The 13,667-nt window shown below is 40.7% G+C and overlaps 1 protein-coding gene across 5 annotated transcripts in view; it reads left to right on the forward strand.

Moving 5' to 3' along the window:
- LOC124595959 (CD109 antigen-like) overlaps positions 1-13,667 on the forward strand; it is a 242,483-nt gene that overhangs the window by 202,820 nt on the left and 25,996 nt on the right. For all 5 annotated transcript variants that reach the window (XM_047134889.1, XM_047134890.1, XM_047134885.1 and 2 more), the window contains 2 exons: positions 641-843; positions 7,944-8,096. In XM_047134889.1, the coding sequence (XP_046990845.1) occupies positions 641-843; positions 7,944-8,096 (356 nt within the window). The remainder of the gene's footprint in view (positions 1-640; positions 844-7,943; positions 8,097-13,667) is intronic.

A 13,667-nucleotide genomic window follows, 5' to 3' on the forward strand; every position in this document is an offset into this window, starting at 1 on the left:
ACTTGCAGTTATTAATGTTGTTGAATTTTGAAGGGCATGTAGTTTTAGTGAATCATGTATTTTGAATATGTCATTAAAGAAAATATTTCTACATGAAGTGTTTATACTGCTGTCATCAGCAGTCTGTAAACTATAAAGTGAATAATAAAGTTTTGATAAATGCTGCTTGAATAAGAAATTGGAGATTTCACATATTCATAGTATATGTATTATGCATGAAATAAAAGATAAAAATAAGGAATTAGTTTGAAGGAAGTGGAGCTATTGCACCTTGCTACATTTCATCTTCCCCTTCCTTGACCCTTTCCTTCACCCTTTTGTGTTAAGAGCAACAGCAGAAACCACAAGAACTACATTGGCAGGAACCATCCGAGTAACTAGCATCAAATTAATCTATGGTTTGTGCCAGTCATACAGATTGGAAAATTAAGTGCCCATTTATAACCCATTGCTATTATTACTCCATATGTGATGGGGTAGTTGCTTGCAGATAGTGATTGAAGACTACTGATTTTTTGTCACTGTGCTGCAACAGTCTTTTTTTTCTGCAGAACTCCTACTCAGTAACATTTATGTTTGTTCATGTTTTGCATTAGTTCACAGTGACCTGTTATCACAGTCTCTGCCTATCTCATTTTAGGTGACATGAAGTGGTGGAGCAGATCCCTTGGTCAAGAGGATGAGAAAAACCCATGGCATAGTCTACCCAATTCTGTAAATGTTGAAATGACATCTTATGCTCTTCTAACGTACTTATTGAACAATCATGTTGCGGATTCTTTCCCAATTTTGAGATGGTTGGTTTCACAACAGAATGAAGAGGGTGGATTTTCCTCTACACAGGTACAGTATATAACACTCAGAAAACCTGTAAAGGTTTTTATCCAGCCCAAATGTTGTCATAGGAGAAAAATTAATAATTCACCATAACAATGCTAAATATGTGACTCAATTGTGGTAGGTTTTCTCTAGGTATTCTGTTTGTCTTACAACAATCACATACACTAAACTCTCACTAATACGGCCCTCAGTATTCCGGCCTCTCAGTAACCTGGCACACTTCCAGCTTCTAATCGATCAACCTGAAATGACACCTACAATTATGAAATTTCGTCTGCAGTAATGTTATTAGTTAACTATAATGTTCAACATTCCTGTACACTTTGAAATTGTGGCTTTCCTTACGGAGCATTATTGTGGCTTCTAAAGGAAAACACATTATGTTAGATCTCTAGCAGGAACTCGAAATTAGATGTAAATTGAATTGGGGTTCTTAGCATAAAACTATTGTTGCTGGCAACAGTGTTAAACGAGCAACTACTTGTGACCAAACTTCAGCAAAAAAGGGGTAATCATAAAGTCACAAGAAAGTTACAATGAAACTGATGAAGAAGAGGACATAGGAGGAGAGAACATGAGGATATCTCAAACTGCTGGTGCCAAAGCTGGAGACGTCGTCCTGGAGAACATTATGCAACAAGCATAAACGTGGCAGGATCTGTGAAATGCTTGTAAAGCCGTTGTGTGATAAAGCATACTACCGTCGCGTATAATCGTGGTGACAACTAAAACTGTGGAACGTGTTTCGTACTGACTGTCGACTTACACTAATATGTTTGTACACACTCGAGGACTAAGTTTTCTGTAAAAATGAATGTATCTTTTGATCTGATAAAGTACAATCCGTATGTGTTTATACTAAATTTTAGACATTCTCAACAATTAGGCACTTCCGCTAATCCATAAGTGCGAGGAATGGCCAGTTTAGCAAGAGTTTAGTGTAAATGTGCGCGCGTGTGTGCGCACGTGCATGTGTGCACTTTTCTTACAAGCACAAAACTGTTGTAACTTCTGCTAATTGCCCTTGAAAGTTAACTTTCTAGACAAACTTTTAAGCATATGCGCATATAACTGATCAAAAGTATCTGGATGCCTATTAGTCAACATAAATGGGAGGTGTGTCCACCCTTCACTTTTATGATGCCTTGAACTGTGCTGGGTTCACTTTTGGTGGGGTGTCGGAATGTCTGGGGATGAATGGCAACCCATTCTTCCTCAACAGCCAAAAGAAGAGAAGGGGGTAATTATTATTGTCGACAAACCTTCGTCTCAGAGATGCTGCTTTATGACAGGGTGCATTGTCGTGTTGATACAATTGCCGTCTCCTCTATTGTGTGCAGTACACAATGCTGTAAAATGTGCTCATATCCTTCCGCAATTAGTGTTTACTTAATCACAATAAGAGTTCCACACCCTAGCCCATGAGACATCCCCATACTGTTATACTACCTCCTCCATACTTCACTGTTGGCACTTCACGCGATGGAAGGTCACATTCTTCAGGTATTCGGCAAACCCAAATCCTTGCATTGGATTGCCGTGGGGTATTTAACTCCCTGTGCACAATTATTGTACCGGCTGGACTGCTGGTAGCACTTTGGAACTCACGAATGATTCCATCTGCTGACTTAGTGTGATTCTTTTACAAGCCGCTCTCTGCAATGCTTGATGGTCCCTCTCCACCAGTATATAAGGTTTGCTTGCTCTCTGTTTAACTGTGTTTGTTCCATCACATCTCCACTGCACAGTTGCATCCCCGACAGTTGTCGTGGCCACTTTAGGAGGATTGAAATCTCTTTGATGGATTTGTTACTCTGGTGACATCCAATGGCTGGTCCACTTTCAAAGTCACAGAGCTCTCCTGACTTATCCATTCTGCTGTTACTGGTTCTCCACTGATAACAAAATTGCCCCATCTCCTTTTATACTGACAAGTCCGCCCCATATGGCATCTGGAGGTCAATTCCACATTATGCAGGAATGTCCAGATACCATTGATCAGATAGTATATGGCTTAAAGGGTTGGTTGTTAAATGGAATAAATTAGTCATAGAAATTATTTAACTGTATTTAAAAACAAAGATGATGTGACTTACCATACGAAAGCGGTGGCAGGTTGATAGAAACACAGACACATACATACACACAAAATTCAAGCTTTCGCAACAAACTGTTGCCTCATCAGGAAAGAGGGAAGGAGAGGGAAAGACGAAAGGAAGTGGGTTTTAAGGGAGAGGGTAAGGAGTCATTCCAATCCCGGGAGCGGAAAGACTTACCTTAGGGGGAAAAAAGGACGAGTATACACTTGCACACACACACATATCCATGCACACATATACAGACAGACACAAGCTTGTGTCTGTATATGTGTGGATGGATATGTGTATGAGTATACACTTGCACACACACACACACATATCCATCCACACATATACAGACAGACACAAGCTTGTGTCTGTATATGTGTGGATGGATATGTGTGTGTGTGTGCGAGTGTATACCCGTCCTTTTTTTCTCCCTAAGGTAAGTCTTTCCGCTCCCGGGATTGGAATGACTCCTTACCCTCTCCCTTTAAACCCACTTCCTTTCATCTTTCCCTCTCCTTCCCTCTTTCCTGATGAGGCAACAGTTTGTTGCGAAAGCTTGAATTTTGTCTGTATGTATGTGTCTGTTTGTGTTTCTATCAACCTACCAGCGCTTTCGTATGGTAAGTCACATCATCTTTGTTTTTAAATATATTTTTCCCGCATGGAATGTTTCCCTCTATTATATTGAAATTATTTAACTGGATAGATAAAAAATCTACTCAGTAAGCAGCGGCAGAAAACACACATAAGACTGTTGTGATTGGCAAGCTTTTGGTGTCAATGCTTCCTCCTTTAGGCAGAAGGGTTGAAGGGGAAGGAGAAGAGAAAGGGGAAGGAGAAGTTCCCCTTCAACCCATCTGCCTGAAGGAGCCACTGGCTCTGAAAGCTAGCCAGTCACAACAGTGTTTTTTGTGTGTTCTGTCGCCAATTGGTGAGTAGATTTTTTATTTATCCAATTAAATAATTAGCCATAGAAAGTTTTATTAAGAATTCTGATACAGTGGCCCATGAGAAGCTGAATGACTTCAGAAATGGATTGTTCATCTGTGTGGTCCAGATTATTCAGCTATAGTGAAATGAACTGAGTGTCTGTGCCGTGCACCGTAGCCATGGAAGGTGTCAAACAGTTCTATCTCCAGTGCTCACTTGTGAATTTGGCAGCTTTCTCTCGTCTTGTGGCTTGCAGTATACAGGGGGAGGCAGCTGAGACAGGACACTGTAAATATATTCAAGATGAGTAAATATATCAAGGCGCAGCCTTTGCCGAGTTATAATAGAAAATGTGGTGTATTTTAAGACTAAGTTTTAATGCACCTAGTGGACAAATTATGATACCAACTTTTTCAATGGAACTATGTATTTTTTCTTTGTCTTTGAAAGAGACTTCAAAGGGAATTTGAACTGCATAACATGTGCGAAACTTGACCAAATAATAACAAGGTAACAGTGTCATAAACAGCTACCCCACTGTCAGGTGAAGAGGTCACACAAACATCTGCTTTTCTGTCCCAAATGTAAGCAAACAAGTAACTCGGATGTGGTTTGTAGATACTTAAAGCCAGTCAATCTGTGCTCTGCTGTTTTAATGATCAGTTAACTTGCTGCGAAGCTTTTCAGAGGTTCACAATGTATATGACAGCATCTATTAAGTGGGTAGAGTTTTCATTTGGGGTGAGTATCCCCGAACTCTTAGGGCAACAGTACATTTATATGCTGAATGGTATATTGATCATGCCAAACTCCACAATCTATCTTTCCAAAAATTATAAACATATTTAAATATACAGAAAATGTGAAAAATAATGTATGCCAGTGAAAAATAACGGCAGATGATGAGAGAAATGCAAATAACAGTTTAGTATTGCTAACACACTATCCACATGTCATTACAAGGCAGCCTGTAAGTGTGAGTGGGTGTTCTGTGACTGCTGCGTTTAAACACATTTTGTCCTTTTCGCATTTTGCATCACCGTCTTCATTTCAGTTGCTTTCAGAATCAGTTACAGTTTTCCAAATGATGTCTACAAAAAATGCAAAATGATGAGGTGTTTCTGTGCAAGATTTTGTGTATGGTTGAAGCATTGTTTGAACTGTGGACAAATGTCTTCACAACGTGCACTACTTGTCAGTTGAAAATCCATGCTCGCTGAAAGACGTGGATAAGCAACCACCTTGATGTGTCAATGTATGGTGTGAGATTTTCAAGAATCTCTTGATTGGTCACTGTTTTATTGTTAAGATTATGAACAGTGGCAAGTATCTATAGTTTCTAACAAAATATTTAGTTGATTAATAGAGGGAAACATTCCACGTGGGAAAAATATATCTAAAAACAAAGATGATGTGACTTACCAAACGAAAGCGCTGGCACGTCGATAGACACACAAACAAACACAAACACACACACAAAATTCAAGCTTTCGCAACAAACTGTTGCCTCATCAGGAAAGAGGGAAGGAGAGGGAAAGACGAAAGGATGTGGGTTTTAAGGGAGAGGGTAAGGAGTCATTCCAATCCCGGGAGCGGAAAGACGTAACTTAGGGGGAAAAAGGACGGGAATACACTCCTTACCCTCTCCCTTAAAACCCACATCCTTTCGTCTTTCCCTCTCCTTCCCTCTTTCCACCCTAAGGTAAGTCTTTCCGCTCCCGGGATTGGAATGACTCCTTACCCTCTCCCTTAAAACCCACATCCTTTCGTCTTTCCCTCTCCTTCCCTCTTTCCACACAGTGTTACACCGTCCGGGTTATCTGGATACTTCCCACTAACACCAACCTATCCGAACTCCGGAGATGGGAACTTGCTCTTCAATATATCCTCTCTTCCTGTCATCCACCAGGCCTCAATCTCCGCTAATTTCAAGTTGCCGCCACTCATACCTCACCTGTCATTCAACAACATCTCTGCCTCTGCACTTCCACCTCGACTGACATCTCTGCCCAAACTCTTTGTCTTTAAATATGTCTGCTTGTGTCTGTATGTGTCTGGATGGATATGTGTGTGTGTGCGAGTGTATACCCGTCCTTTTTTCTCCCTAAGGTAAGTCTTTCCGCTCCCGGGATTGGAATGACTCCTTACCCTCTCCCTTAAAACCCACATCCTTTCGTCTTTCCCTCTCCTTCCCTCTTTCCTGATGAGGCAACAGTTTGTTGCGAAAGCTTGAATTTTGTGTGTATGTTTGTGTTTGTTTGTGTGTCTATCGACGTGCCAGCGCTTTCGTTTGGTAAGTCACATCATCTTTGTTTTTAAAAATATTTAGTTGGATAGATAAAAAATCTACTCACCAAGTGGCATCAGAACACCCACATAAAAGTCAGTTGTAACTGCCAAGCTTTTGTAGCCAGTGGCTCCTCCTTTAGGCAGAAGGGTTGAAGGGAAGGAAGAGGGGTGAAGGAAAAGGACTGGAGAGACCTAGGAAAAGTGGTATATTTTCGGAAAGTTACCCAGAACTGCAGGTCACGGGAGGTTTACTGCACGGGATGAGAAGGAAAGACCCTTTGGTGAATATCAGAGTGCCACACACATTGCACCTCAGTTGCATGATTCACAGACATTTAGAAAACATTCCCTTACTTTACACGGATAACACTAAATGCAGACAGATGGGGTACACAGCTTCTTTCCCAGGGGAGGGGTTTTGGGGAAGGGGTGACAACAGGAAGGGCATCCAGCCACCTTCACAACCACTAACACTGCCAAATCTAAAATTAACGTACCAACCCTATGAAGATACAGGATAGAAGTCAGGAAAAAGGAGTACTGACTTCTTTCTATATATCATCATCATCATCAGTTATCTGCTATATTAGCAGGTCCTTTGCCTCTCCATTTTCTGCGATCCATTGCTTCCTTCTTAAGGCTGCTGTATGTTGTACCGTCCGTCATGTCATCCAGTATCTGGAATCTCTTCCTTCCTTGCTTCCTTTTCCCTTCTACATAACCTTCTAAAACTGTTTTTATCAGTCCGTCATTCTTTCTTAATATATGCCCAATCCAGTATATATCATTCATCATATACCATAAAACGTTGATGCAGAAGTGCCTGTTTCTGTGTATTAACATAGAAAAGATTGTCTTGTAATAGGCTATGTTTCTGTTAAGAGAAATATCAAAGCAAGTTTCATATTTGAATAACCCATGTAGTGTGTTGATGTCTAGAAAAAAATTCAACTCTGATACAATGATAATTTCTGTTGTCATATTATGACAGTTTGTGAAAATTGCCACCACTTGTAGCAAACATGAGAGAGAATTTTTGCACTGTGTGGTACAGGATATAATTCTAATTAATTTTATCACAGGTCCTTACTGATGTCCACACACTAAAAAATCCCTCAGGTGGTCAGTGACCTTCACATACTGTTTGTCCACAATAACTTGACAATTTTAGTGGTGCCGCCAGAAGTGGAGAAAATTGTCACTAGTAGAAAGATATTCATTTATCACTGAGTGCTGCCAACATTAAACTGCCCCTAGACTTGGAGTATTACTGTGCACATCATTAAGGGTACTGGTGCCAGGAGCAAGCAGCTTGACCTGCCTTCTCCTCACCACTCCTCTCACCTTGGCAGTCCCAATGCAGGGGAAAGCATGCCTCCTGCCTTCCCTGAAAGCCACTGTGAGAATCATCAACTTATCAAGGACAAACAGTAGAAGTAGAGTTTCTCACAATGATGCCCTTTTACAAAATATTCTCGATAATCTTGCTGTGACAAATAAGAATAGAAGTTCCAACTTTTGATGAAAACCACCTTTGCCTTCATCAGTATATTGAAGGTTTGTTATTCTAATTTGATGTAATGTGAACACAGAATATTTTATACGCCTGACTTTAATTAGTCATATCATAAATGCACCATTATACAACCATTTGTCAGTGTGACTATACTATTTTTTTCTGTTTCTTTCATTGAGAGGACAAGAACTTATCTGTTGAGCTTTGTATTTATGGATGCTTTTGTTACAAACATTTGCACTTATGAACAATATTATCGCTATATGCCACTTGGTTTGCAGGACACTGTTGTCGGCCTTCATGCGCTGGCTCAACTGGCACAGCACATCAATTCCCGCTCAACTAGTATGGCAGTAAATATTACATACCAAAATGGCGGATCAGTAATCTTCAATATTAATCGCCAGAATTCAATGATTCTCCAAAAGCGTGAGGTGAGCTGTTATAATCTCATATAATTTAAGAATTTGACATGGATATTTATTTTGGGTGAAAGTGAAACAGATTTTTAAAAATCAATTCGATATCACAGAGCAGCTTATCAGACTTCCTCAATCTACTGTTTTTTATGAAATATTTTTGATTGTTGAATGATATGTTGGATATTGCAAGTGGTAGGTTAATTGTGAAATGAAATTTAAAAAGTAAGGTTAGTTGTGAAATGAAATTTCAAAAGTAAAAATTAAAGTGTCTAATCCAACAAAATAGGGAACTTCTAAGAAAGAGGGATTACTTACCAACAAGTACAGATGAATTAGTGTCATAACCAGAGAGATAGATAAATATAGACAGTAAAGATTGCTTTATTCTTCTTGTCTCTTGCTCCTCTGTCTCCAGACAATGGAACATTTTGTTCTGAACCTTGAAATTATTTCTTACTGTGACTATTGATCAGCTTCCATCTCACAATGAGGTAAGTTGACTTATTTTGCTGTAATTTCATTTCAGATGTATTCTTTACTACATTTCAGTTACTGATTGTGGATTACACTAAGGTGACAAAAGTCATGGGATTCCTCCTGATATCATGTCAGGCCTCCTTTTGCCCAGTGTTGACAGGGCATGGTGTCAACAAGTCGTTGGAAGTCCTCTGCAGAAATAATGAGCCATGCTGCCTCTATAGCTGCCATAACTGCAAAAGTATTGCTGGTGAAGGATTTTGTGCACAAACTGACCTCTTGATTATATTCCATAACTGTTTGATGGGATTCATGTTTGGCAGTTCGGGTGGCCAAATCGTTCCCTTGAATTGTCCAGAGTTGTCTTAAAGCCAATCACACATTGCCATCCGTAAAAATTCCATCATTGTGTGGGAACATGAAGTGTGTTATGGCTGCAGATGGTCTCCCAGTAACCGATTATAACCATTTCCAGTCAGTGATCGGTTCTGTTGGACCAGAGGACCCTGTCCATTCCATGTAAACACAGCACACACCATTATGGATCCACCACCAGCTTGCACAGAGCTCTGTTGAGAACTTGAGTCCGTTGCTTTATGGGGTCTGCACCACACTCGAATCCTACTATCAGCTCTTGCTAACTAAAAACGGGACTCATCTGACCGGGCCATGGTTTTTCAGTCAACTAGGGTCCAAGTGATGCAGTTGTGATCCCAGGAGAGGTACTGCAAGCAATGTCGTACTGTTAGCAAAGGCACTCTGTTAGTTGTCTGCTGCCGTAGCCCATTAAAGTCAAATTTTGCCGCAGTGTCGTAACGGAGACACTCGTATGTCCCACATTGATTTCTGCAATTATTTGATGCAATACTGCTTGTCTGTTAGCTCTGACGACTCTCGGCTAATGCTGCTGCTGTCAGTCATTAAGTGAAGGCCTTCAACCACTGCGTTGTCTGTGGTGAGAGGTAATGCCTGAAATTTAGTTTCCTTGGTACACCCTTTACACTGTGGATCTCGGAATATTTAATTCCCTAACAGTTTCCGAAATGGAATGTTCCATGCTTCTAGCTCCAACTACCATTTCACTTTCATAGTGTGTTATTTACCGTCAAGCCGCCATAATAATGTCAGAAACCTTCTCATGTGAATCATCCGAGTACAGATGACAGGTCTGCCACTGTAATACAGTACCTTGTGTTCGCAATATTACCACCATCCTTATGTTTGCATATCACTATCCCATGACTTTTGTCACCTCAGTGTAAGTAGATAGTCCAGTAGGCATTTTATGTTCATTGAAAATTGCAGACTATGAAGCAGCTTATAAAATAAACCGTAGCAACATTTATCATCATCATCATTTAACAACTCTGCTTTCCTCGATGATGTGCACAGCTGCCTCCTTATGTTCCTATCAAGATAAATCCAGTTGTTCATGTCATCATTCAGTGTTCCCACTCTTGCTGCATGTCCATCTTCGTAATGCCCATCTAGGGTGTTCTTGGTCTTCCTACCCACCGAATCCCTTCATTTTCTCTCCAGGTTTACTCGAGCTGTCCTTGTTGGTTCCATCCTTGCTATGTGTCCAAACCACTTGTGTCTGTGTTTTCTGTCTTAATCCCTCTTACTTCTTTGTAACTCTCTCTCTCTTACCTCTTCATTTTTTTATTTTGTACACTTTTTATTTCTGTATCATGGACCTCAAAACTCTTAAAACCTGCAATCACAGTGAGTCATACTTCGTGAAGATGCATGCATCTACAGGGTGTTACAAAAAGGTACGGCCAAACTTTTAGGAAACATTCCTCACACACAAAGAAAGAAAATATGTTATGTGGACATGTGTCCGGAAACACTTACTTTCCGTGTTAGAGCTCATTTTATTACTTCTCTTCAAATCACATTAATCATGGAATGGAAACACAGCAGCAGAATGTACCAGCGTGACTTCAAACACTTTGTTACAGGAAATGTTCAAAATGTCCTACGTTAGTGAGGATACATGCATCCACCCTCCACGGCATGGAATCCCTGATGCACTGATGCAGCCCTGGGGAATGGCGTATTGTATCACAGCCGTCCACAATACGACCACGAAGAGTCTCTACATTTGGTACCGGGGTTGCGTAGACAAGAGCTTTCAAATGCCCCCATAAATGAAAGTCAAGAGGGTTGAGGTCAGGGGAGCGTGGAGGCCACGGAATTGGTCTGCCTCTACCAATCCATCGGTCACCAAATCTGTTGTTGAGAAGCGTACGAACACTTCGACTGAAATGTGCAGGAGCTCCACCGTGCATGAACTACATGTTGTGTTGTACTTGTAAAGGCACATGTTCTAGCAGCACAGGTAGAGTATCCCGTATGAAATCATGATAACGTGCTCCATTGAGCGTAGGTGGAAGAACATGGGGCCCTATCAAGACATCATCAACAATGCCTGCCCAAACATTCACAGAAAATCTGTGTTGATGACGTGATTGCACAATTGCGTGCGGATTCTCGTCAGCCCACACATGTTGATTGTGAAAATTTACAATTTGATCTCGTTGGAATGAAGCCTCATCTGTAAAGAGAACATTTGCACTGAAATGAGGATTGACACATTGTTGGATGAACCATTCGCAGAAGTGTACCCGTGGAGGCCAATCAGCTGCTGATAGTGCCTGCACACGCTGTACATGGTACGGAAACAACTGGTTCTCTCATAGCACTCTCCATACAGTGACGTGGTCAACGTTACCTTGTACAGCAGCAACTTCTCTGACGCTGATATTAGGGTTATCGTGAACTGCACGAAGAATTGCCTCGTCCATTGCAGGTGTCCTCGTCGTTCTAGGTCTTCCCCAGTCGCGAGTCATAGGCTGGAATGTTCCGTGCTCCCTAAGACGCTGATCAATTGCTTTGAACGTCTTCCTGTCGGGACACCTTCGTTCTGGAAATCTGTCTCGATACAAACGTACTGCGCCACGGCTATTGCCCCGTGCTAGTCCATACATGAAATGGGCATCTGCCAACTCTGCATTTGTAAACATTGCACTGACTGCAAAGCCACGTTCGTGATGAACACTAACCTGTTGATGCTACGTACTAATGTGCTTGATGCTAGTACTGTAGAGCAGTGAGTTCCATGTCAACACAAGCACCGAAGTCAACATTACCTTCCTTCAGTTGGGCCAACTGGTGGTGAATCGAGGAAGTACAGTACATACTGACGAAACTAAAATGAGCTCTAACATGGAAATTAAGCGTTTCCGGACCCATGTCCACGTAACATGTTTTCTTTATTTGTGTGTGAGGAATGTTTCCTGAAAGTTTGGCCATACCTTTTTGTAACACCCTGTATAGCATTTTAGGATTTATTTAATGTAGCTGGGTTTCATTTTCTTGGCACTTTCGAGATCCAACAGAAGCAGTCTAACATGCTGATAGAAACATGAACTTTTCTGAACCCTAATTGTGACCTCTTTCACAGCTAGAGTATTTCAAGAATTATGCTTCCAAGGTAGGCAAAAGTTTCTACATTTTTCAAGAGGTAATTAACTAGCTTGTTGTTTGCTGGTCACTCCTCTCTATTCACTGCCATTACTACTGGTTTGGTTTTACTTATTTTGAGATTATATTTCTGGAATTCATCCATAAATTTGTCCAGCCTCAATTGTACTTCCAGCTCTATATCTATGCACTTTACATTATTATCAAGAAAAGCTAAGGCATTAAGTTGTGCACAGGATTTCTTGGTGCTCTTCATTATGGTCATCCATGACTGATAAACAGCAGTGGTGACAGTGCATTACTTTGCTGGACTCTACTTTTTGTCTAGAACCACGATGAATCACCTTTGCAAAATCACAGACCGTTAGTACAGTGCCCGTACAGTATTTGTGTATTTCTCACTTAACCTTCAAGCATGACTCACTTTCTCAGGCGTTTCCAGATCTTCGCTCTTTCCGCACTGTCACATATCTTCTCAACATGTAGGAATTGTAGGACCAGGTCTTTATCTTAGTCTCTGTATTTCTCCAACAGACAGACACCAAAGATCAGGTTTGTCATTAACCTGTTTGGTGTGTATTAACATTATACAAAATTATACAGTTTCAATTTCACTGTGTTTTTTTCAGTAAGCAGTGCATATTTAAACTATCGAGTGATATTTATGATGTGGTGTATTACTAAGGTCACTGGCAAATTGTGAAGCATTTGTGATTTACAGTTACATATCGTGTAACACTTACTTAACCAACATATCATGTTACTTTTAGTTTTCCCTTTATGCAGAAGCCTATACTGTCTGCATTCATCATAAATTAACATAATTTTCATATTTGTCAATAACTGTAACCTTGGGGTACCAGAAAATTAGTAACTTTTATCTCGTATTTTGCTGTTTCCTTGATAGAAATTTTATTTTGTGTATTAATTGATCCAATTCTTAATGGGAATTAGTAATACTTTTAACTTAACAGATCAAGAAATTGAAGGAGAATCTGCCAGATTATTTTAAAGTAATTTGTTTATTGTTCTTAAAAACATTGTGCTAGCCACAATGAAGCCCCCACTGTGAAGGCTGTTCCCAAGCATGGTGTGAGTTAATTGATGTTCATAAGCTGCTGGAAATAACCATGATTGCTGTCACGCAATTTGAAGCTTCTGTGAACAGGAGTGTCAGGAGGGCTCCTGATAGTTGTGAGCCAGAGGTACATAATGTATCTCAAGTACTGCCCTCTCCTGTGGATCCTACCTCCTTGACAGGAAGTATGGTATCCATCATTATTCATCAACTTGACTATGAGTGGCTTGTCAATGGTAGGTATTGGCACTTTGTACAGGGAAGACAGGGACTAGAGAGAACTTGGGGTGTTACACCCATTCCCTTAAATAACAAGTTTGAAATGCTGTCAAAAACTTGTTGTATCCTGTGTCAAGAAGAGGCAAACCCGTTCAACCGTATCTGCATTATCGTAGCCCCCGACCATGCAGGGATCGCACTGTTGGTGCGTGAGCTGCACATTCCCCATGTACACCATGCAGTATGTATCTGTCATGACTGGGGCACAGGGACTCCCAGCAACGGATTACTGGCCAGGTAGCTGTTGATGTGGCTGGCTG

The sequence above is a fragment of the Schistocerca americana genome, chromosome 2, assembly GCF_021461395.2.
Source record: "Schistocerca americana isolate TAMUIC-IGC-003095 chromosome 2, iqSchAmer2.1, whole genome shotgun sequence".
NCBI lineage: Eukaryota > Metazoa > Arthropoda > Insecta > Orthoptera > Acrididae > Schistocerca > Schistocerca americana.